This window comes from Harpegnathos saltator, unplaced genomic scaffold (assembly GCF_003227715.2).
Source record: "Harpegnathos saltator strain DR-91 unplaced genomic scaffold, Hsal_v8.6 scaffold101, whole genome shotgun sequence".
NCBI lineage: Eukaryota > Metazoa > Arthropoda > Insecta > Hymenoptera > Formicidae > Harpegnathos > Harpegnathos saltator.
In genome coordinates this window covers 374,679-400,000 of record NW_020229875.1, presented here as the reverse complement: position 1 = coordinate 400,000, position 25,322 = coordinate 374,679, and the positions used below count along the sequence as shown (strand labels likewise).

Genomic DNA, 25,322 nt, shown 5'->3' with positions numbered 1-25,322 from the left:
ATATTATTCCAAATTTATTGCGACGAAAGCTTCGGTTATACAACACACATCGCCCGTGGATTTTCAAGACGACCGCTTTGTTTACGCGATTAGCGACGAGCTTCATGATTTTCATACGTACGGACAGTTGATCACCGTTGCGACGCTGGATGTGTTTTATGCCGCATGTTTTATCGCCGGTAATTCATTGCAGAACGCGGAACGGTAATGCAATCTCACGCGATAAACGCGGGATAAACGCGTGTTCCGCAACGCGGGGCAAATTTCGCTCGGGCGGGCGCGGTCACGCGCTCACGCACGCGCGCGCGCGCGCATACGCACGCAGCTCGCCATAAGGCAATCGTCGCGATTCTTCGGCTCCGCGCGCAGAGGAGCTCCGCGCGCAGAGCGCCGAGGCGAGAGCGAGGCGAGGTAAATCGGGCGATCTAAATCAATCGTACGGCCGATTAGGCGCGTTTCCAAAGCAAGATGGCGAGAAAACGCGAGATTTATCGCCCCACCGTGGTCTTTGACCGGCGGAAGCGGCGAGCCGACGATTCTCCACCTTCTTTCGCACGTGATCGATCCGCTCTTTTCCACCCTCGGAGCAATAATCCTGACTGGAGTTAATATATATCGCGAGACGGAAGGAGCGGCGGAGGTGGTGGTGATGGAGGTGGAGGAGGGAGAGGAAGTCAGGAAGGGAGTCGAGGGTGGGTGGAGAGAGGATGGGCAAAGGAAGAAAGAGCCACGCCAATACATCACTCCGTCGGCCGTTCGGCGCGGCAGACCCGCCAAAATAGCAATTACCCCCGCGGAATCAAATGAAATAAAATTGCATTATCTGGCATGCCATGGCGCGATCAATCATACACCCTTTAGTCGGCCCTCGCCGAGGCGGGCACTTTCTTCCCTGCCCCTCCGCCGCGTTCGCCAGTCGGTCGTTCTTTCGGAATACCTGTCTATACGGGTGTATGTGACGTGCACGCGCGCGCATATGTGTGTGTATTAGTGCTAGTGCGAGTGTACACAGATCCCGATGCTCGGCTCTGAAGAAAGTGCCGACGAAGACGAAGAGGATTCCATTTGGAGCGATTTGCGCGATCGGTCATTGGCTGACGCGAGGAAACGCCACGGTCTCCTTCGACCCCTTTTGCAAAACAGCCTCAAAGGGTCACGAACGAAGCCAAACGATGCGCTTCCGATCGCAGTGTCAATTTCGCCCGAGTTTACGCGGAACGTGAAACTTGCTCGCTTGACTGTGTAAAAAGAAAAAAAAAAGATCCCTCGCGCATACACATCTCCTCGAATTTGACAATAACGATGACAACGATAACAAAAGTAAAATCGCGCACAATTAGTACCGATTAGCATCTTGTTGGCCGTCGTATCGACGGCGAAATATGAACTTGACTGGCGATCCCCGTTCCTTTTCCATCCCCTTGGAGCACACGGAGGGGAAGCAACACGCGGAGGTACACACAAGCGAAGCCTTTATGCCGAGCAGCGCGATAAGTTGGTACCGCCTCGGAGCAGTGGCATGATTATTACTATTGCTATTATTGTTGCGGTTACATCGACCGCGATCACTCAAACTCGTTAAAACTTTCAGCATTAGTACCGACTTCGGCCTGCATTCCACCCTCCTTCGTGCACTTTCCGCCCACGGCCCACCGCCTTCGCTCATCCTCCCCAGATGGCAACCTCCTCATATCACACACACACACACACACACACACACACACACACACACACACAGACGCGTACACTGCGCACATAGCGTTCGACGAGAACTTCTTTCGCGATCCGGCGCCCCATGAAATTGGGAGTGCGGCTAAATCGTGGCATAGTTTTGCACGTAAAAATACGGCGCCGCGCCGTATGAAAGTTCGTCGTCGCTACGAGTAATATTAATTAACTCGCGCGCGCGCGCGCGCGAGTGCGACAACCAAAGGTATACAAGGGAGTTAACGACGTTGCGGAAGATCCGGCGAAACACGCCAACGAAGCGTGCATTCGTTACCGGGAATGATGGATGAACAGAATCGTAAATCAGACTCTTTCATGACTCTCTTCCGGAAATATAGACGGAAAACGATCGACGAACTCGCTCTCTTCGGTTCGTTCGCGCCGAGTCGACGATACTCGCAAGCTCGCGTTATCGTGGGCATTCGATCGCCGCATAACCGTCGCGTTTTCCTCGAAATCCCACCTGGATTCAGCGGCGCCATAATTCCAGGCGGCGGTACAGATATATTGGACGTACGTCCAATTCTTTTCCACTTGCTCTCGAAAAACGGCGCTCGTAAACACCACGAAGACCGCGACGGTGGCATGAAGTATGAGCCTGGCGTGCGGACGTTAGAAAGTATCTAGGAATACGGGATTAATCGCCTCTTTCTGTTCCATCCAGCGCGCACGTATATGCATAATACGCACACGGTGTTACCACCGTGGAGATATCCGCAGGTAGAGTGGAAGCCGCCGGCTTACAGAAAGGAACGGCGATATAAAAATAGATATGAGTCGGGGAGAAGGAGCGAAAAAGGGGGAACGAGGGTGGCACGAGCAAAAAGGCGACGAGTGCAAGAGCGAAGGATAGAGAGAGAGAGAGAGAGAGAGAGAGAGAGAGAGAGAGAGAGAGAGAGAGAGAGAGAGAGAGAGAGAGAGAGAGTGAGAGAGAGGGGGGGGGCAGCGCGAGACGGGGCGGCAAGCGAAAGGGGGTGAGCGGCAAAAGGGAGAAGGCGCGGAATGTATGGAGATTCGGAGTCATGCGATTCAACTATAAAACTCGGCGAGTTTTGCAGCTGGCGAGGCGTCGTACCCCTCACCCTCGGCCTTCCTTCACTCTCCCGGCGCCACCCCCGTCCCGCGCGCCCCACCCTCTTTCCTTTCCGCCGTTCCGCAGTTATTTACGGTTTGATTCGCCTTATCTTCCCAGCCACCCCCAACTCCGCCGTCCTTTCTCTCGTTCCTCGCCTCGGCCCGTACCCCGAAAACTACCCCCCCCCCTCCCCGTAAAAGATAGTCGAACCGAGCGCGGCCACGGACCCCCGCATCACGGTGTCTGCCTCAACATACTTGCCGTTAGCAGTGGCCGTTTCCAACGACACCGAGCTCGATATTTTACCAATACTACCCGCCGCAACCCTTGCCCACTTTTTCGCGAGGGGGTCGCTCATGGACAACTCACAGACAATTTCGAGTGTCGCGCGCACGTGGATCATTACATACGTCACAGACTAGATAATTATTTTCCTCTTAATTAAATATAAGCACTGATCTCGTTCGATGGAATTACACGAATTACACGCGTTACCGATCAGTTTGCAAATTATTAAATAATGGTAAAATGTATAGCACAAGCGCGCGCATCTCTTAGTTATAAATAAAGTTATTATTAAAGAACCTTCAAACCAACGAGCAATACATTAGAAAATACATCCAAAGAACGCGAAGACGGAAGAAAATAGCCGCGGCGCGAGCCATCTGTAACTTTAACGTGCAATTTTACAGCTGGTTGCCGCTCAAACAACGAATGCAAATTCCAAGCCAATTAACGAAGGCTTTTCGTCGATTTAGAATCGAAACACCGCAGTAATTCTCCGTACCATTCATATCCCGAGCCGTACACTGGATTACATCTCCAAAGCAAATACTTGCGCCTCGTTAAGGTAACAATATTCAAACAGAATCTGCCTTAACTGTTGCACAGCTTGTTTTGGTTTGGCCCTTCGACTTATCCGTTCTGCATTATTCTCTTCATGGCCACCACTTCAGGAAGTGGGGAATATCGAGAATTGCTCAACTTCTCATCGCATTAATTCTTCAGTAACAAGTTAAATATTCAAGTCAGAAGTAAGGACGCAGTAAGAGATGTGCAGTGAAATTAAATAACTTCATTAACGTCTCTCCTCTGAAATGCAATTTCTTATTTCAGTTTATCGCAACGTTCAGTATTTTACACCGAACCATTTGCATTCTGTGCAATGAATTCCGCGCCTAATGGGAAACTTTTACTTATGGCCACACCATCGTGGACGTGGATTACGACGGCGTGAAAAGTGGCCGATACCAAAACACCTCCGTCGAGAGGCAGCAGCCGCTTTCGATCCGGAAGAAGCATCCAGAGCAACATGACGATGTTTGCTCACGACGACTCGAAAAATTCGCAATCGCGATAAAACATGCATTTATCGCGATTGATCACATATAGCGCGCTATCGAGCGCGGAAAGCTCGAAAGCTCCGCGGCAACCGTCGTGAATTTACGATTATCCGCCGAATACGCGATAATATCCGACGACAGAGTCGAATTTTGAGCGGCAATGCGCTCTCTCGCGCCTACCGCACCGAGGAGCGTCGACGTGTGAATGGACGGCCGGTGTGTATGCATTCAATTACACGCGCATATAGATCTATATGTACACACGGATATATCCGTTGAAGGACTCGCGGCGTCTTAGGAACGCTGCCAAGCATTGAGCTTACAGGCGGATACGGTCGCCTGTGACGGTCTTCTATCCGTCTGTTTATCGTCTATTCCGACATTTGGACAAGCGTCCCTCTCTCTATCTCTTTCCGAGCGCCGGCGAGCGCCGGGAGTCGTCGCCCGGCGATCTCAAAGCCCCTTAGTGACCTCCCTATGACCGGTGAAATACTCCTTGAGGATCAAGGCAAGGAACGTCGACGTCTCAATAGACCGGACAAATCACACGGAACATCTAGCCGGTGTACGTATTTTGATTAGCTCGCTCGCAAACAGCTTTCACGTTATTATCCCAACGTGGGTTACACGGTGTAATCCATGCGTTCAGGGCTGTGTCGCATCGTTACATGCTGGCAGCGCAGCAACACACTGAGACGTTGACCGTTCAGCTGTGTGTGTGTGTGTGTGTGTGTGTGTGTGGAACCGACGGAGTCGTATTTAAAAGACTGCAAGTCGGATCTCGGATGAATGCGAGACGACCGTGTCGAGCGATCGCCGGAGAGACTACTTGCGCCCGGCTGATGGCAATTCATCGCGATTAATTCCTCGCTAATTTATCCCGGCGATACATCAAAGCGGCCATTACAATCGGCCGCGATCCGGCGCGGACTCGTTATAAGGATCCCACCCTTATCCCGCTCAAGATTCACGGCTTATCGATATTCGGGATCGTCTGGCGGTCTAAGAACAAGATTTTCATGGGACACGGTGGAAGTGAACGTCGAGCTTTGGCCGTCGCGTCAAAGACGAGGACGGAGACGGGGCGAGCGAGCAAGGGTGACTTTGCTAGAGTGAGAGGAAGAGCGACAGAGAGAGAGAGAGAGAGAGAGAGAGAGAGAGGGGGAGGGAGGGAAACGGAGAGACTGAGAGCTGCCGGGTACAAATGCTTTCGCTATCAGTTGGGTCTGGCAGCGAATCCTGCCTATCCATCCATACCACAATGCGGAGATATTAATTATGAGATATTACGATAAGACCCGAACAATACGCCCGTATTGAATGAGCGATCCTCCTTCTGCGGTGCCACCGCGCGGAGGAACGTGTCTTACCGCCCTGTCTGCGGCTGCGGAATCTGCACCTAACGCATCTCCCGCGGTGTACGCGCACGTGTGCGCGTATGACCGACGAGTTTCGACGTAAGTGCACGTAATACGGCTGTTTACTGATTTCATAACATCGCCTGAATCAGACGCTGCTGCATTGTGCCGCGCGCCGACAGAGACTTCTCTGCTCTCACTGATGACGCTCTTGCCAACGCCGTTGCGTTTCTAGTCATCGCTGCTGCGCATTCGTATCCGTATCGGAGCGAATTCGCGTGACTGATTAGAGCTGGATAGAGAGAGAGAGAGGCGGGGGGGGAGGGGGGCTACGGAAGGATTTTTACCAATAGAGCTGGAGATTGTGGTCGTAACGTCAAGCATGCTTCAGGATAAGACATACGTCGTTGGCGGTTCGACGGCCTCGAGCCGGTATCTCTTCGGAGCAACCTCCTCCTTGCACCGTCTTCAAAGGCAAGTTTGAGGCTTACCTTTACGATAGGCGGCGCGAATACTTGCCGCTGAAACGACGAAGCGGATCGATGAGCCCGACCGGGGTAAAGGGTTCGTGATTACACGCGGGGTTCGGGATAAGGACCGCACTTTGGCTTCCTTTTACGAGCTCTCGTACCGCGGATTTACGACTTATCGCGTGGCGCGAAACGTCCGCGATCATCCGTGTGACGGCTCTTTAAGACTCGAGATTCCACGACACGATGCTGTTCGCGGTCTCGCAGAGGACTTCTCTGGCGTCAGAACGAGTCGTCGTTTCCGGAATTCTCGGCAACTTCGAATCGATATCTCTCTCCGAGATACTTTCGCCCTTCTCGTCATTATTCTGCCATACCGATTTCGCCCGAGTCGAGTCAAGTGCGTGTCAAGTCCCGCGGGAGTCAAGTATCGCAGACTGACCACTGTGAATTCGACGTTAGAGCTCGATTTCACCTCGCCTCGTCATGATTAATTTACAACGGTCAAGTTGTATGCGTCAACTTCGATGCGCGTAGTTTGCCGAGGGTGTTCAATTGGGCGTCGAACAGACCGCAGCAAGGAGAGACGACAAGAATTCACGGCGGATCAACGTTTGCAACGCAAGACGCTCGAGCGACGAGACGCAAACTTTCGCGCGGAAATGCGTGCGGGTAAATCTCGTTCGACAGTTATTCGCGCTGCCACGTCCATCGAACTATCTGAACTCACTCAGAGTGCTTTCGAGACATTGCTCCGCAGAATATGACTTGGAGTACAGATAGTGACGGGACGGGGCCGGGAACGCGACGAAGGGAGGGGTGAGAAACAGCCGGTCTCCCCCAAGATGGCGGCGCTCGCGAAACTTTATTAGATATTTTCTTCAATAGGATAGAAATGCAAATAACAGTTGTCAAGTAACTTCCTCCGGGAGAGTGGGAGAAATAGTGCGCGCGAGGGCGCGAGAGACGGAGAACGAGCGCGGCGAAGGAGATTGAGAGGAAGTGAGCGAAGGAAGACGCTGTCGGAGTACCAATATTGAGCCGTGGTAAAAGTCCAAGTCTCTCCCTTTCCTACCCTCTCCCCTTCCCGCCGCTGCCACCCCCTTTCGCCATCCGTCGTCTTTTCCGCCGCTCCCACCGCTCTCCTCCGACCTTCGTTCCCTCGTCAGTGAATATTGTAGAATATTGCATTTCAAGATTTCCTCCTGGGATACAGTCAGACGCATTAACCCTTTGGCAAACGAGGAGAAATTTACGAGCGAACGGGTCTTAAGGAGTCTGCGAGAGCTACGACGACGACGACGACGACGACGACGACGACGACGACGACGACGACGGCGACTTTCGATCCGGCAACGAACTGCGGGTCATTCGCGTTCATTTCCTGCGGATTAACATTAACATTTCGCTCCACTTCCCTCCCCCCTCGAAGTAATCAATGGCCGCCCGTCGCGGCTGCAGTCCACCCACCGATCGATCACGCGCCACATTAGCATGGAATACTTCTTTCTTCTTTTCGTGTAGATACGATAAGGGGAAGGGTGGGGGGAAATGTACGCTATAATTTATTAAGAAAAGCGGAAGCCGTCGCGCCTCTGTATATGTACGGAAACGGTTGTGGAAAGTTTCGGAGACGCGCGCGCGCGCGAGAGAAGTCGCACAAATTCCTCCGGCCGACTCTTGGCTCGAACCGACTGACGGAATCGCGCGTCAGCGGTTAAAAAGTGCAAGCGTTATTAATATGGATCGCTTCGTTACGAGACAGCCGAGGCTAAATGAACATCCGCCGATACAATTGGCAATCCGATCATCATCGCTATTTCTGTCTCTGATTCAATCATGTTGAGTCACAGGGGGAACATAAACGAAAGTAATTTTTCCGCAATAAGTCGCCCGTCCTACGTTCATTAATCTTCCATGTGGCGACGCACGCCATAAAGTCCCCGTCATCGAGCCGCGACTAATTAACGTTGACGTTCCACGTGCGCATCCCGATCCCACGTGACGACGCGACGCAGTCCGCGACGCGTTTTTCCGGGAGGGGGGGGAGCGGGGGCGGGGGCGGAGACGTTCTACTTAAATTATTCCAACCCGATTTACGAACGATTTACTTCCGGCCGAGTATTTTGCAAAATCTGCAGTCTCATCCCAATTTATGTCCCGAAACGGGGCTAACTGAGTAAATGAAAGTAACGGAGACGCTACTCGTAGAGGAGCGCGAGGGGCGGGGAGGGACGGAGGCGGACGAAGCGACTGCACGAACGGAAACTCCACTCGATGTGCGAGCCCGTATTTTTGCATCGCGGCGCTCTCGCCGCCCGCGTTTCCTCGCGCGGATTTTATAATTAATTATCTTAATGCATTCTCGATTCGAGAGCCATGCGCCTCCCGCTCGTTCGCCGTTTCGCCTCGGTAAACCTAGCCAAATGTGTTCTCTCGCTTTTTCTCCGTCGCTAAGAGAGCGACATTACGTTAATAATAATAATAATAATTCATTTTGCACAATTAATTATACCAAGAGCGAGTGCGTTACGCGGGCTCTTCTAAGGCGATAAGGCCGCACACGTGTGCGTGATCAGTCCAGCGCAGTGTTTCGCGGAATAATAGCGACGGATGACGCCGATATAATTAACTAATTTCCCTACGAACGTCATAACTCGCGAGAAAATGCGCGGGGGGAGGCGGAGGGGAGAGAGGAGAGAATCGTCGCGCGGCAGATTCCGATAACGATCGAAATTTTCCGTGCGCGCGCGCGCGCGAACGCGACAATGGAGACGACCCCGTCTCGCCAACGGAGCCATTGTCGCGGAAAGAAAAATGACGAGAGCGGCGACAATTTGCGAGATTGTTATTGTCTCGCGGTGATCTACGGACGAAACACCTGTCTCCTATCGCCGTCCCTCCGTACAAGCGGTCCCTCCGAAAGCGATCACCGCCGCTCGGCATTCCCGCCGTCACGTGCCGTGACGCTCGTAATAATGAGGAGAGATCCGTGCCAATAATACTGCCGGCTAAAAATAACGCTTTACGATCGTGCGTACGTTCCCGATAATTAAACTCCATTCGACGCTGACGTAATCTCCCGGCCGGCCGCGCTTCGTAAGCGTATCACGAAGACCGCGTATGGATTGTTGGCGCGTGCCGCAATTGACACCGAGCCACCGTGTATAAGAATACTCCGGGCGATCATATCAGGTCAATTGTTGGCCCCGGGTGACTAATCGTCGTAAGTCAGTGACACTTTTAACGGCTTAACGATTCACCTACGCCGTCGCCGACGTCGCGTCGGCCGGCCGGCACGTCGCGCGTCAGCATCGATTGTTTTTACACGCCGCAGAATCCGCCTCTCTGTCTGTCTGTCAGTCAGTCAGTCAGTCAGTCAGTCAGTCAGTCAGTCAGTCAGTCAGTCAGTCTGTCTGTCTGTCTGTCTGTCTGTCTGTCTATCTGTCTGTCTGTCTATCTGTCTATCTGTTTGTCGGTCTGTCTGTCTGTCTGTCTCTCGATATATTGTTGGTTAAATAACGTTCTCTTTCCGGCAATAATGACATCGTTTAAATAATTTCAAAGAACGAATTGGCTCATTAACTCATGGAATAAACGCCGAGCGCTTTGGCATTTTCGACATTTTAATTTTAATGACGGATTCTTTGACAAATGTTTAGTGAATTTGTCTAAATGATGGAACACTCTCTGCGGCTCTGCTGTCGTCATTTTGTTTCATGTCACGCAACGCAATAATCTCTCGTTCCGTTCAAGAGAATTGCTTAGGGTAAACAACAGGCTGATATCGGTGGCGAGGCATCGCACGCGTAACACGTTCGATCCACATTGGCGAATTCGGCTCTGCTTTAACGACAGCCAGATACGCTTCCGCGAGAAGCGTGCGAGAGCTTTTTGCTCGACAACGTTGGGCGACCGATGAATTAGATGTCGCGTCTACGTGAAATCAACGACGAAGCGACGCGCGCAGGCGCGATTAAACGCGTCGCGATACGCTCTATTTAAATTATTAACTTAAATACAGAGGATGAACCCACCTCCTGCCCCGCCGCGCGAGGAGCGCGCGATACGTCTCTCTCTCTCTCTCTCTCTCTCTCTCTCTCTCTCTCTCTCTCTCTCTCTCTCTCTCTCTCTCTCTCCGCGAGTGAAGACTCCGCGAGATTCTCGCAGATTAGAATGCGTATCGTGTGTCTCGCGCTCCGACGCTAATAAAATATTGATTATGGTTTCATTACAAATATGCAGTTGCGCGGAAATAGCTGCAGACCGGGCCTGCACGGGGGGAGGGGGAGCGGGGAGGGGTCGGGCGGGCGGGTGAAGAGTGAGCGAGGAGGGCGAGAAGGGGTGGGAGAGGGAGGAGCAGGAGAAGGGATGCGGTGCCTTTGTAGGAAGTTTGAAAACTCGACGAGTGGATTAATATCGCGGAGTTCCCGTTACTCGTTGTTGATTTTGTCTGTCTCCGTCCGACTACCCTCGCGCGAGGCGGCATCGCCTCCCCCCTCCCCCCCGTCGCGCCGTCCTCGAGCCCCGAAACTACCCCGCGTTTCTCCCCCGTAGTCGTGAACCACCCCCGGTGAGAGAGCCGCCGCCGCCGCCACCGCCACCCCCAGGCCGACCCGCTCTCCTCGCGAGAAGCTCAAATGTCTCTAATGAACCGGCTTGTGTGCTTATATCCGCGGCTCCTCTAACCGCTTTATACCGGGCGTTCGTTCGCGGGATATACGGGAGGTAAATAATGCGGTGTAAATAAAAACACGGCACGAAGCGTAAAACAGAGAGAGCGCAGCTGGGGTGCTCCGCTCGGCCCCCGACGCCCTTGCGCCGCGGGTCCACCCTCCTCCTCCGCGATTCGATCCCTCGAGGGGAGGGGGGGGAGGGGAGAAACCGGCGTTTTCCCATTTTTCCTCGCCACGTGTGCCGCGAGAGGAGCAGCTTTCTCGGCATCGGCTGCTTGCTCTTTCAGGCGTCGCGGCACGCACAGAATTTCACGTCCGCGTTAACGAATCGGTCGGGATAAAAACCATGCAGGGCGCCGCGTATTCCGCCAAAGTGCGCATAGATTGCGGCGGGAAAAAAGCGTCGCTCGTGAAACGCGCGGAGAGTTGAACGTCCCCGAGGGACGCCGAGCGGCATTCGCCGCGGAATGGATCGGCGCTAACGCGCCGGCATTAACTCCAGAGAGAGAGAGAGAGAGAGAGAGAGAGAGAGAGAGGGGGGGGGAAGGGGGAGAGAGAGAGCGAAACCCCTTCCGCGAAACTAACTATGAGAGCGCGCGCGAGAGTGATCATCGTTCATCGGATATGAATTTCAATATAGGTGACGCTCCGGATATCGCCCGGGCTCCCCGTCATGCCTGCGGAATTTTACGTCCCGTTAAAGCCTCCAATATGTCTCCCCCTCGCCCGAGCCCGCCCGGGCCCTGCGCGCGGGCACGAGCATAAAAATCGTCCGACATATTAACGCCCCGCTTCGAGCGATCGCGGCCGAACGCGGATTTTTAATAAAGTCCCCGCGAGGGAGCGACGATCCGTCTTCGCGCCGTTCGCGACGCGATAATATTCTCCGTTGCCTTCCGCCTCGGCGGACACTTCCGGTCATTAAATCCCGCGTTAATATCACGGCTGCCAAATGATTCCTCGTTTGCGCGCGTTTACTCGCGCAGGCGTCGCGCCAAGGATCAGTGTCGACGCCGTTCGCGGAAAATCGGCGGATTTTCGCACACGCGAGCCGCCATTCGATGTTTCCCAATCGCGGGCCGGTATTGGCTCTTCGAGTTAATGTCGAGTGCGATTCCATCATCAGTCAACACGCTCCGAGTCACATTGTGCGTGAACGAGAACTCGCGGGGTCTACGGATCGCGTAAGCGAGTAAGTCGAGAGGCAAGAGATTCTCATGAACCTCGGAGATTCGTCATCGACGCGAGAATCAACATGAAACTCCGGGCGAACGGTTATAATTATGCGTGCCTTTATCGAGAGACACCCGCGAGTCGACCTTCGACTCGCGCGAGGCGTCGTTCCCGATTTGCAAACTCCAGCCGGCTCCTCGGGGGATTTAATAGGGACGAGACGAGCGGCCGGGCGGAATAGCGCGACGCGGCTGACGGAACAAAACGGCGAGCTAATAAATAGGAACTAACGTCGCTTTGTCTCAATCGAGACGGCGGGGCTCGCCTCGGTCCGTTGCTGCCGTTGTTTCCAATTTACGCTCCAAGTACCTCTCAATCCTATCAGAAGAAGCGGCAGCCGGCAGAAGAAACGGGAATGGACGGCCGCCGCTCAAGTAAGCGCCCGTCAAGTCTTATACGCATCCAACAAGTCAACCCTCCTCACCGCGCGACCCCCGTTTTAATTAAAGTAATAAGACCCGGCCGCCCACCGGGGGCGAGGGGAACGGGGCCGGCCGGCCGAAACTGATTCGTTACTATTTATTTCTAATTATCTTCGATTCCATAAGCCCGGAAATTCCGGCGACCCGAATCTCGTCCCGTCGGCCCTTTCCAGGGCCCCCCCCCCCGTCCTCCGGATCGTCCCACCTGCCTGCCCTCGGCCGTAATCGAATAATTAAGCCGTTGATTGGAGCTTTATTACCCAATCCGCGAAGTGAGTTTTTATTGGCCCTCTCGAGCTTGCCGCTGAGTATTTAAACAGGGCTGATTGCCCTCTTCCGATTGGAGGGAAATCATCCGCGAGATTGAACGGTGCATAATGTATCTCGACCCCGGCGTTCCAATTTTTCGCGTTTCTTTAACGAAGATACGCTCGGGAGGAGGAGGGAAAGAGGAAAAAAGGGGGACGAGGGAGAAAAAGAGAATTCTCTCGTTTCGCTCTCCGATCAGCGTGAATTTTGCCAACGCTGTCCCGACGCGTTTTGTTCTCGCTCTCCGCGACACGCGAGCAACGAGAAATGCATTTTCGATAATTGGGTGATTTACCGGAAGAGACCGCGGCGCAGTTGAGAACGTTGTACGATAAAGGAAGGGAATCGGACGGAGGGTGGGTCCCCTGACGTCGGCATTGATTTTGCAATGTAAAACATTTCAGAGCGCTTCTAACGGGTTGCTGCGGCCCCGTAGGGCGGTGATGCGAGCGACGAGGAGGGTGGAAATCGGCGCACACCGCGGCCTTTTCTCCGACAGGAACGAGAAGATATTGATGGTTACGGGGATTTGATGGCATATTGCTCGGCGTCGGGCCGATACCGCCGAGCAGATCGTTTTGTGATGTCTTCGGTAACGCTTCCTGATGCCGGGACGCGCAACCCCCCCCCCCTCCCGCGTATTAAGACCCAGGGGTACCCCCAAGACGATTTCGAAACGATACGTCACTGTCAGCAACACGTCGCGCCCACCGTGGCTCTGCCTTCTAAAGCGACGGATCGAATAGAATGGATTCGCGGGACTGCAATTTTTTTTACCCGCCGACCGATGTCACAAATGGAAAACGCCGCTATAGTGATGTTTTTGAGACTGACGACGATTTTACCGCGGCGGTCTAAAACAGCCGGAGATATCGGAGTGAGAAATTCAATTCACGTGCAAATTATTATCCCCCGACAATGCTCCGAAACGTGACACGCGATATCTCTCTTTCTTTTTTCCTCTCTCAACGCGTCAAGCACGAACGTCGCACGAGCGAAAGTGAGAAAGAAAGAGCAACGCAATGCGGAATGTTCTCTATGAGAAGACGATCGAGATTATCTCGCGCCGCGAGCGAGAGACGAAGACGCCGCCGCTGTGTGTTGTATAAAGACAGTCCGGAAGAACGGCGATCCAAACGAATCGCTGGTTCGTATCCGGTCGGTGACATTTCATTCTCGGCCGGGCAAGAGGGCATTGTCTCGCTTCCCTATCAGATTCTCTCATTTCGCTGCCTTGACTCGACCCTCGAGAGCGTACGATTACTTTCTTTTTGTTTTCATTTAATTACAGATGTCAAGGGGTTGTACCCGCTCCTCTCCCCTCTCCCCCTCTTCCTACTCTCTCGCCCTCTCCCTCTCCGTCCCCGAGCGCCGTCCACCCCGAGGCCGGCCACCCACTTTTTCCCCTTGCTCGACGTGCCTCTATTATTCCTTTATTTATTCCAATTATCTGCACGACGTGAATTTGTCATTGCCTTTAATTTCCCTACCCTCGCGCTCTTTCCACGACCACTCCGCCGCTCGTCGACGACTTCTCGCGCGCCGCGGCGACTGCTAAAAGCGAGAGCCGGCGCGCACTACCGACCGGGGCGCGCCAAGACGTTTGACGCGAGTTTAGCGGGTAATTTGTGCTCCCGGGGCAAAAACTCTCGACTCAATTATACCGCAATGCTTTGATATTAGGACCGGCTTTTTATTAAATCTCGCGTTATTAATTCGCCGGGCTCGATTCTTCATGCGCCCAGCCGAACGGTATAATTACACGTCCGCGTCCATTGTCGTTCTCGTGCGAAAAGAGAGAGAGAGAGAGAGAGAGAGACGAGATTCGCCTTGAGATTCGCTCACGACGACGCGATATCGAAACCAAGACACGCGTTTCAAAAGTTTCAAGAAAATAGCCCGCAACTATTGTTTTTATGGAACGTATCTTTCTGTGAATCGACGGGCTTAGCCTCACATCACATTTCCATTCTTAACGCGAACAAAATTGCGATCCATGTTGCAAGCGACAGTTACGTTCACGCGTCGCCGAGTATATTCAGTGCGTCATGACCGCTGACTTGGCGTGACAATCGCGACGGGCTGACAATAAGGCTGATCCTCTTTCGGGACGGGATCACCCCACGGATTATTTACGACGCTCTCGTCCGATGTATCGGCAATCCCCATTTGCGAAATTGCCCGGCCGCATCCGAATTTCGAGAGTCGAGGGGCGGGGGGGAGGGAAGGGCGGAGGGTTACCGGCGAGCGATCTTCGAGGGGTGCCCAGGTTTCACCGCTAACATCTTTTATTGTCAGACCGCATATTCGGCGTTTTCACGGTTCGCCTTCTCCCCGTCGACAATGATATGCACGCTCGCCATTACGAGAGCGGAAAAGGGAGAAGGCGGAGGCGAGCCGGCGTAAAACGGAGACGGATAGACGAGAGTGCCGTGCCGCGGGCGGTGCGACGAAAGAGCAGAAAGACGCGCATAAAAGGAGACCTCCATTTAGGGATATTGAAAATATTGATTTATTTTAAGTAATGGAGATATGAACCGCGCGCCCGCGTGACCGCCCCTTCGCCGTTGTTGCTCGCTGATGACGCCCATGCCGGCGATTGTCACAGAAATTGAACCGTCTGCCTCTGATGACGTTTGTTAATTAAATTATTGCGCACACCGTCAGTTTTAATCAAGCGCTCCCTCATTTGGATCGTACGATATATAAGGCAGGGACGGAGAGCAAATCGAGTTAGAAGTTCAATTATCGTTTAATTATTAATCCGCACATTTAAAAAATAGAACGGAAGATGAGAGAGACGGGGGAAGAGAGAGAGAGAGAGAGAGAGAGAGAGAGAGAGAGAGAGAGAGAGAGAGAGAGAGAGAGAGAGAGAGAGAGAGAGAGAGAGAGGGGGGGAGAGAAAGAGAGAAAAGGTCTTTCATCCCGTTCGATCAACGGCAATGCGCGAAGAGTGCAGTCTCCGCGGATAAATAAAGTCATACGTTAAAACGTAATTTCCCCCTCGACTCGCCCGATAAAATTTTCAGAAACCGGCAGAGAGCGCGGCGCGTTAGGGAAGATTAATTGATATTACAAACGTTTCCAAGCGATCTGCTCGTATTCAGCGTCGTTCTCCGCTCACGTCGTTCATTTGCGTATCTCCCTGGCGGTGCTATTCGACGTAGCCCAGCTATGAAAGCACTCTCCAGAGGGCTAACGCCGGCGGAGGGCGGCGCACTGAAAGGGACCGGGAGAGAGAGAAAGAGAGACAGAGAGGAAGAGAGAGAGAGAGAGAGAGAGAGAACCGGCGATTCTCACGATCGGCGAGTCGATCCTTTACAAACGCGTCATATCACGAAAAGAGCGAGCGTACAGACGACGCGGCAACGAAAGGGAGGAAAGGGAGAAAAAGGAGAGAGGCAGAGAGAGAGAGAGAGAGAGAGAGAGAGAGAGAAAGGGTAAAAGGCAGAGGAGAGAGGAAAACGCGAAAGCTCACGTTGTCATCGAGTTTCGCGCGCAAGCTCGCACCCAGCCGGTAGGTGGGTGCGAGCCGGACTCTCGTCGGTTTCGATATCAATATTCTAAAAACGTCCTTTGTGCGTCGCACAGAAGCGAAAACGCGGCTCGCGCGGGCAAAACCTTCGCACCTACACGCCACACGGTGCACGCGGCGCCTCGTTCAAGTGAAAATTCAAAGCTAATGGGCGATTCGACGTTCCGCGATCAAACGCGCGCGACGACCTCTTTACAAATACATGAACTCGCGATTGTCGGAGTCACGTGGCCGAGGTGTTGTTAAGGATTTTCGCCGAACAAAAGGATCGTATTTTATTCGCGTCATCAGCTGCTCGAGTCCGTCGGAGAGGATGGATTTGAAAGGAAGTTCGAACGAGACGGAGGAAAAATGAGAGGTCAAACGCGTTTTCTCTTCCGGAGAAAACGGTTTCGTTTTCTCGAGTCGTCGGATCGTGAACTTGAACGGACGCACATGCGTGCTGATGAAACGCGAATGAAAAGGGTTCACCACCTCCTCCCTCAACCACGGCCGTTTGTTCAACTGTGGCATTGAAGAAACAACGAGGAGCGGAAACGGCCCCTCCCCCCCGTGTGTCGCCACCTGCTGACATTTTGCAACGCTAATACGGCGCTAAATATCTCCGCGAGAGTGAGCGCTCTCGCGCCGCGAGTTCGATACCAATATTCTAAAAACGTTCTTTGTTGCGCCCGGGAAAGGATCCGCGTCTCGCAGATAACACGGGGACGCTCTCTGGTTTCAGCCACGCGCGCTCACTGTAATCACGCTTGGCAGCTCTCTCGCTCTCTCGCTCTCTCGCACCGCGCGCCACGCTCTAACCAGCGCGCGCTGCACTTATCATTCGCGTATGCAGCGCATAGGTATCGGGAACGTTCGCGGCACTCTCATTACATGACTGGGAAGCCGCACACGCTCTTTTCGCAGGAGAGAACCGCTCTTTTTCACTTCGCCGGTACTCGCCGAGTCAATCGCCGGGCGACCGCCCGATGAATCGCGCGCGATTATTTTTCCACGACCGTCACCGACGCGCTCTTCGGACCAACGAGGCTTCCCCGACGCGACGCGTTGAGATTCCTCACGCGTCCGATAAACACCGGAGGTATCCGTACGCCGCCGTAACTTCACGCAGGTAAACCCGCTTCTATCGTGTCATTCACGCCGCGGGGAAATCATTCGGCAACGCTCCGCGCCCGTTCAACGTCACGGCGCGGAAAGCGCGACTCGGACTCGGGCCGATAAAAAGGATCATCCCTTTGATCGTTATCCTGCATGCGTAATCCCGCACACCCCCGGCCGTAATCATTTGCATAGCGACATCGTGAGTCCTCCAAATATGCTAAGCACCGCGCACGCGCGTAATGCGCGTAATGCGCGCTACACGGCGGGTAGCGACGTGCGCGCGCGGACCGCGCGGGGTGACACGCGTTGACATTCGTCATTGTTCCGGCTTAATTACACTTTCTTTCAGCGGGACAAAAAAATTTCGCCACTGTCAAACGCGCGCTGCTCAGCCGCGCTCCCCTCACACCACCCCCGGCCGCTCCGATTCTCGCTTCTACCCCTCGCTGTTGCATCCACGCGAGCAAGGGGTGACGCTCGTGTAAACCGCGTGTACGACCGTCCACCGACACCTGTTTACTCCCTACGGACACTCGTGTGCACGCACGGTGAAAACGCTTGGTTTACGGGCGCAGGGGGGAGGGGGGAGGGGGGTGGGAGCCGACGAAATCGTCTTGTTCGAGCTGGCATAGCGTTGATTAAAGCGTTTTTTTATTATGCCAATTAATGGCGATCGCTACGCAACGCGAAGCTTACAGCTCGCGCAGGGGAGGGGGGGAGGCCACGGGCGGGAAATTTATTCGTTCACACATCGATACCGAAATATCCGGCTTGCGACTTGCCAATTTGCCGTATCCCCCCCGTCCCCCTTGCCCCTCAAACAAACCGGGACGATTCTCGGAGGAATGCGTGCGAGAAGAGAACGGACCTGATAACGTTGCTCTGATGCAATTTATGGAAAAGAGAAAGGGGAAAGCGAATGGAGTCGCGCGTCGGGAAAATGAGAGACGATCTAAATTGTGCGCACCGTTCAACGAGCGCGCGGCGCGCCCCCGATCAGCGGCGGATAATGCGTAACGAGAGGATAATACGCTGGGAAATGGTACGAGAAATTCGGCGCGTACGCACGATGGCGCACGCCGCGCCGGCGGTGTACGTACGCGTACACGTGTGTGTTCTTTTTCGCCTCTCGGGCGAGAGAATAATTAAAGGCACAAAAGGGAGCGCCCAGCGAATTACTCGGCCGCTGCGCTCAGACAGCGGCGGCGGCGGCGGCGGCGGCGGCGGCGACGGCAGCGACGGCGGCGCGATTGGACGGTCGTTCTCATTCCGAGATTCTCCTTGAACGCGAGGTCCACGTCAGACGCGGAAACGTTCAAAGGGTTTCCGCGGGGGGACGAGAGGAAAAAACTAATTAACTTTTCGGAATAATTAAGATAAGGCCGTTGGAGATCCGGCCGATCGGCCGACCCTACGCTAAGCCGCGCGCTTCCTCTTTGCTCTTCACGGTAGAGGAGCCGAGCCGAATCGGGCCGAGGGTCCCTCTGGAAATGGCGATCGGTCGATTAAATCGTTTGCATGAGAAGGGAGCGGAGCGCGCGGATCTTAAGCGCACGCTCGCGCGCAAGAAGTCCCGTAAAATTACACGCCGTGGAGGCGACGCGGTAGCCGATTTTATTATCAGATTAGCACGTGTTCTCCTTCCACGTTGAAGTATTAATTATGGAAGAACAAGGAATCTCTGCTTCCGCGCGGAAAGAGCGAGAGAGAGAGAGAGAGAGAGAGAGAGAGAACGATAGATAGCCGCGACGTAACACCGAGAAAATGAAGAAGCTCAATTTACACACGGCGATACTCACGGTCGGCCTGCCTGCTGCAGATGCGGACACGAGGCGACCGCTTTTCGTCCGAAGGAAGCAGCGCGAAGCAAGGGATGAACCGAGCCGAAGACCGAGCCGCCAGACTGGCTGATAACGAGGGAAACGACGCGCGCTTGGGACAATACGTTGACCTACGCGACGACGGGAGCGCGATTCGGCGCTGTTGGATTAAGAAAGTCTGACAAGAATTTCAATAAGAGAGGCGCCAAGCAGAATTTGCCGACAAGCAATTAGGGACATTGCTATTGACCGACTCCCGATAAAGTTAAATTAAAGTGAAATCAAAGACGCGCGCGCGCCAACTTTCGACGGGCTTTACCTCGGGCAGATTTTTCTTCTATCGCCGGCGTCAAGGTGGCTTCTAAGGCTGTCGCCGTTTCGCGGCCTTGTCGCCAGGATTTTCCTAGCAGATTCGCGCGACGCACCCGACCAGGAAAATCCCCCCCCTCCCCTCCCCCCCCCTCCAGAGCCCGCGCGCGCTCGACAATGATGCACATTCGCGTGATTAACGGACGACTATCAACGAGGCATTTACACGATCTACCGCCTCTCGCCGCATCTTCTGTCCAATTATCAACGTCGGTAGAGACGCGCAGCCCTCCTACCTCTCACGCGCCCACTTCAATTCCTGCCGCGTACAGCCCGCAATAAAGCCTCGCCTCTAAAAGCGAGGTAGATGCACTTTACACGAGAGAGCGGCTCTCGCGTGACACGAATAAAAGTCTTATTGCATGCCGGGAGAAGAGAGCGAGAGAGCGAGAGGAGGCAAGAAAGTAGTCGAGCGCGACGACTGGGCCGCCGCCGCCGCCGCCGCCGCCGCCGCCGCCGACGCCGACGCCGTCGTCGCCGTCGAGCGCATACAGGCGCTCCGCTGATAATTAGCGAGTGAGCGCCGCGCCGTAGGACTGATAATTCTCAACAATGGTTCATTACTGTCGTTTAAATGTGCACGACAAGTGCATTCGAGTGGCCGTGCCCGGCGGAGGCTCGGGTGGCTGCCTATCTGGCTATTTCCATATATCCTTCATTGTCCTCTTTGTGCGCGACTAACTATAGATTCGCGAAACTGACATTTTTATGGTGGAACAATGGGGTCGAGAGCGGACGGAGGAGAGGACACGAGGAAAGAGAGATGTGGATAGAGGGAGAGGAGGCGCGCGGAGACGCGCGCGCGTGCCGCGGAGACCAATTCGACGTGAACTAGAGCATCGTTAGCCAAGTAAATAGGCTGCCGCTGCCGCGGACGGGCCGCGACAGCTTGCCGAACACAATTCACGATTTGTATCGTTATGCTTTATTCCCCGAGTGGCCGAAAAGTGCCGCTCAGCCGCGGAGGAGCAAGTCTGCTTGCGCCGCGCCGGCGTCCAACTCGCCGGAGTCGCCGGAGAACACGAAATTGATACTTTATGGAAGTCGGGCTAATGAATCCGCGAATAAATCCCAGGGTCTGATCGTTCACTTAGCGGTTCACTTCCGGTATAACCTAATTAACCGTATCTAATTGGCTATAGGCAGCATTTAGTCAAGCAGAAACGATGGCGTGCGCCATCGATCTCGTTTTGTAAATAATCGCGCAAGAATATCATCGCGCAAGAATAATCGCAAGAATAGCAGAATATTATATGTAAAATATTTGCATGTATGCATGATATAAATATAAATTAGAATTATAATATCTCTCATACGATGACTCTTGTCATCGGCGGTCAATGCGATTTACGTTTACTGCATGCACTAAGTGTAAAAAGACGCTTCGTGAGCGTTTGAGTCGGGCACTCACTAATTCCCGCGGATGTCCCGCGACGTCCAACGTCGTCCGGATCCAGCATGTCCTCTCCCAGGTCCACCTCAACGCTCCGCATCCGTCCGGCGTCCTCAGTATCCAGCCGTCGTCGTGCCACGTTGGTCGCAGCACTTCATTCACTCGCTGCACCGCACTCGCTATCGCGGTAAAACTGTACGACGTTTAACGATCGAACGAAAAGTCCTTAAATCGCGCGGAAAGATAAAGCCCGACCTTGCGGGCGAATGCAGTCGTGAATCGCGCGAGTAAATAAACCGCGTGCAAAAAACGCGCCGAGCTTGTTACAAAAAGAGAAAGTAGACGTTCTGTTACGTTGCTACTGCGTCGTCGAAAATACGAGATTCTCCGCTTCGCGAGAATTCGAACTTTTATGCATAATCGCATCTTCGCGCGAAATCTAGCTTTGGCTTCGATCGAGATTATAATCCGCCACGTCCGACGAGTTTCGCAAATTTTCGAGACGATTCTCGGAATATGTCGAAATATCTGATTTTCTCTTTGGTTCTTTGTGACGATTATTAAATTTATCGAGAGCAAAATAATCGCGAATTTCGCGTGTAGTAGCGCCATTCTAAGGCGCAGTTCTGATACGCCATTCTGAGGCGCAAATCTGATGCGCCATTCTGAAGCGCAATTCTGATGCGCTTTTTATAGCGTTTGAAACAATCTGGGGTATCAGTACTCGGTGAATAATTTCATCGGAAAATTCCGCGATGCGAATTAAATATAACAAATGTCCCAATACTAATAAATAAGAATTATTTTCAAAGGAGGAACCCCTGATTGTTTCTAATAGTGCATTTTGATGGACGGCACAAGACCCAACATTGAGAAAAAAAGTGTTTAATATTATTGACTATAATTGCATAGTGAGTTGGTTATAATCGATAAATTGCCTTATTGATAATAATCTTGCTCTGCTTTATGATGGGACAAGAAAGAAAACGTGGCCAATGTCAAATGTTATATATAACTTTATAATGAAATCAACAACTTTTCTTCTCTCAATGTATATGTAGAAAAATCTACGAGCTAAGTAAATCGCATTGTTCTCGTATAAAAAAAAACACAGAAAAATCCACCACCTAATTTTTTATTTTCGACTCACCGAAATACCAGAAGCTCAGGACCGGCCACGTTCTGATACAGTTCTGAAACAAAGAAGAACATCGACAATTAGATCGACAATGGCTAACTCTGCTTGTTAACGGTCTAACGCGACTATTTTTACTCGAGCTTTAATTACGTCCCAATTTTCATCACAAACACAAATTTTAGGAAAAAAAATATAAACAGTTAATAAACCTACCTTCGAGCCGATCCTGCTTGGCCCGAACCGGATCCTCCGGTACGGCACCCGCATCCACCGAAACTGCTACGATTCTGGAACAAAGAAAATAACATCGTCCATTAAACACGATGATTAAAAATGCTTGTTAACGTTCTAACGCGAATATTTTTATTCGGGTAATTATGTCCCAATTTTCACTACAAATACAAATTTTATGAAAAAATATAGACGGTTAATAAACCTACCTTCGAGCCAGCCCTGCTTGGCCCGAACCGGATCCTCCGGTACGGCACATTCGCGTCCACCGAAATTGTCACTGTCTTCCGTGGGTCTACCACCATCTGAAACAGAAAGTTAACAATAAAGTTAATAATCAAGAATATAACAATATACTAATAAGAGGGCGCAGCCCAAAATCATATATATATCTCTTCTTTTTAAGACAATAAAAATGTGAAACAATAGTCACCCTTGATATTCCAAAGTGCTGCTCGGCAGTAGCCGAGCCGGGGATAATAATCGCAGCACGATGAACACGCGCGAAAGAACGTGACGCGTCTCGCGCGAGTTCCGATCGACGCATGCGAAAAGTCGAGAACAACGCGCGGCGCTCCCGACTTGTTTTCCGCCACGTCGAAGACTGTTGTGATCGCTCGGCCGTCTCGTACATAGGTATATATCGTTTCCGAAGCCTCGTGACCTCTAACTGGTGGGGGGGCACTCGAGAGTACCGTGACATTATCTGTTTACGAATTTAACGTCCTCCATGTCGCGATATCAAAATAACGCATTATTTCGCGCTGTGGAGTTCCCCGCTGACAAGTGACAAACCGTCGCAACGCGTATCCCCCTTGTACGCTCGTCTTAAATACTCGTATCGAGACGCGAAGATTATAAAGACGGAAAATACGAACGGGACGACAAATGGTTGATTGACGATTCCAACGTGATCGCGCGATGGCAAGAAAACAAAATTCGCCGAGCCGGCAAACACGATTCCCTCGGCCCACGACGCGTCGGCGGATTTTCCGCTGGGGACCGGAGAAGAAATTGGCCGTGTCTTGGGGAACGATGTCCTCTCCGGAATAAAATCACGGCAGTCTCGATAGAAATTACGAGGGACACTCGTCCTAGCGGAGAACGGTAGGTATCGGAGGTGTGGAGGACAGTCTGTGAAGCATCGTCATTAACTGCCAATCACTGCCATTCACCGGTCGAGAAGACGAAACCGGCAAGGGAGAGTAAAGAAAAAAAGGTGGAAAGTATTGCAGAGAGACGCTGAAGGGAGATTCTAATTATTTATTTACGACGAGCGCGAGAGAGGCGACGCGCGGCCTCATCGCCGCATTTGGATCCTCTCTCCCTCTCTCTCTCCCTCTGTCTCTCTCTCTCTCTCTCTCTCTCTTTCCCCCTTTAGCCCGCTCAGCCCTGAAATCATCGTTCCACCTCGGAAAATTTGTCAAGAAGGAGCGACACGTTTTTCAATTTTAATTACAGTTGTTATTACAGGTTGTACACGCGCGATAATCGACGAAAAACGCGCGCGCAATCACACAGGCTTCGAATTCACCGCTCGACTTTACGCGCAATTTTCTTCCGTTTCCACGCGGGCAAAGTTTCTGCCGGCGATCTGAAAGGACCGTATCAGAAAGAAATTAGTAGTCGCACGTATTAATTGACGGCTCCACTTCTCGCGCGCGACTTTCCAACCGCGCATGTAGCGCGGTTTTATCTCCGCATTGAGCGGAATCCCAAATTGAATTTCGCGAGGTAAAGCGTAACGACATCGCGCCTTATAAGCACGGCTTGGCCGTCGCCGCCGCCGCCGCCGACGCCGACGCTTTGATATTGGTGAAGTCGCGTGGGAGCCGGTTTTTACTTCGCTAATGATTTCCGCGCTCGCTCAGACGCTAACTTCCCCGACAAATAGGAAAATTAAAGCCGCGTCCGCGCGGACCTGCGCGAGCGCGCGCGCGTAACTCCGTTCTGCTGGGCATTTAGTTGCGACTTTTTTATAATTAATACCTCAGGTGGTAAATTAAGTTGGGCGCGGCGCGGAAGAGTGAGAAAGAAACGTTTTGTAAAATAAATACCGACCGACGTGCGCCACTCTGCGGGTGTGCTCGCGAGGGGGTGGAGGGGGGGGGGAGAGTGATTCCTCGTCTGAGTTTTACCCGTTTCACCCTGTCACGGTCCCTGACGAAGTCTCGGACCCTCTCGCCGCCCGCACCTACTCGCGGAACAACGAGTAGCGACGGAGAGGTCAATTATAATGGAAGATTACGTGCCCGCGATTCCGTCTCGCAGTTATAAATAGCTACAAAGAGTATTAAGTCCCTCGAAAGTATTAACCTGGAGAGCCATTGGGAAAACTTCCCGTTGCGCGGAAGCGAGGAAGACAAATAATTGAAGAGAGTTTTCGTTTCTCGATCCGAGGTCTCCGGGACGCCGTCCACGCTCTTCTGCTATTAAAAAGCGCGTCCCGCGCGCCTGAATTTTTCGCGCGGATTTTTCGCACGCGTTTCAATTATATCAGGGGGATAATTGCTATTTATTAGCGAGACCCCACCGACGTAGATTCGAGCCGTTCAGCAGCCAGCCGACCGGATCCTGATCCCGCAATCCTGCGACGCGACCTGTTAGTCAAACGCGCGGTGATACAAACACGATCGCGATTGAGAATTATAAACGCGCGTTCGCACGCGCGCGCACAGTTGCACGTGACGTTTCCTATCGCGCGCGGCGCTTCATCGATCCTCTATACTCCTACGATCCATAGAAACGCAAAGACAGTGCGGACGTTCAAAGGTCTCATGCTGCGTTCCCCCCCCCCCCCCCCGAGCACTGACTGGCACTGCCTGTTTCTATTTACTTGATCTTACCCAGAGGTTCTCTCACCGGCATCTCTCGAGCCCGCTAATCGCGCAACTTCGCGTCCGACGATACTTCCCGGGCGTCTCGATGACCGTCGCGTCATCCGGTGCATCGCGAGTGAAAAATTCAAGCCGCCTTTCGCGTATTTATCGATACTAAGGGCGAAGGTGCTGGTGAGAACGCGGACACGTCTCGAATGAGAGCCGCTGAAGCCTTAATAGCGCTGCGGTGCATCGGCTGTATTAGTAGCAGCGGTAGCAGTCGTGCATAGTTAGGGTTTAAT

General features: G+C 52.8%; 1 protein-coding gene and 1 long non-coding RNA gene across 2 annotated transcripts in view; both read right to left on the bottom strand.

Moving 5' to 3' along the window:
• LOC112588443 (uncharacterized) overlaps positions 1-22,253 on the bottom strand; it is a 128,316-nt gene extending 106,063 nt beyond the window's left edge. The window contains exons 1-2 of the long non-coding RNA XR_003112853.1: positions 22,184-22,253; positions 21,983-22,025 (exon numbers count right to left, since the gene is read on the bottom strand). This is a non-coding gene — a long non-coding RNA (uncharacterized LOC112588443). The remainder of the gene's footprint in view (positions 1-21,982; positions 22,026-22,183) is intronic.
• A 44-nt stretch (positions 22,254-22,297) lies between these two features.
• Positions 22,298-25,322, bottom strand: part of LOC112588514 (uncharacterized) — a 193,897-nt gene continuing 190,872 nt past the window's right edge. The window contains exons 6-7 of the mRNA XM_025298690.1: positions 22,411-22,506; positions 22,298-22,318 (exon numbers count right to left, since the gene is read on the bottom strand). Of these exons, the coding sequence (XP_025154475.1) occupies positions 22,298-22,318; positions 22,411-22,506 (117 nt within the window). The remainder of the gene's footprint in view (positions 22,319-22,410; positions 22,507-25,322) is intronic.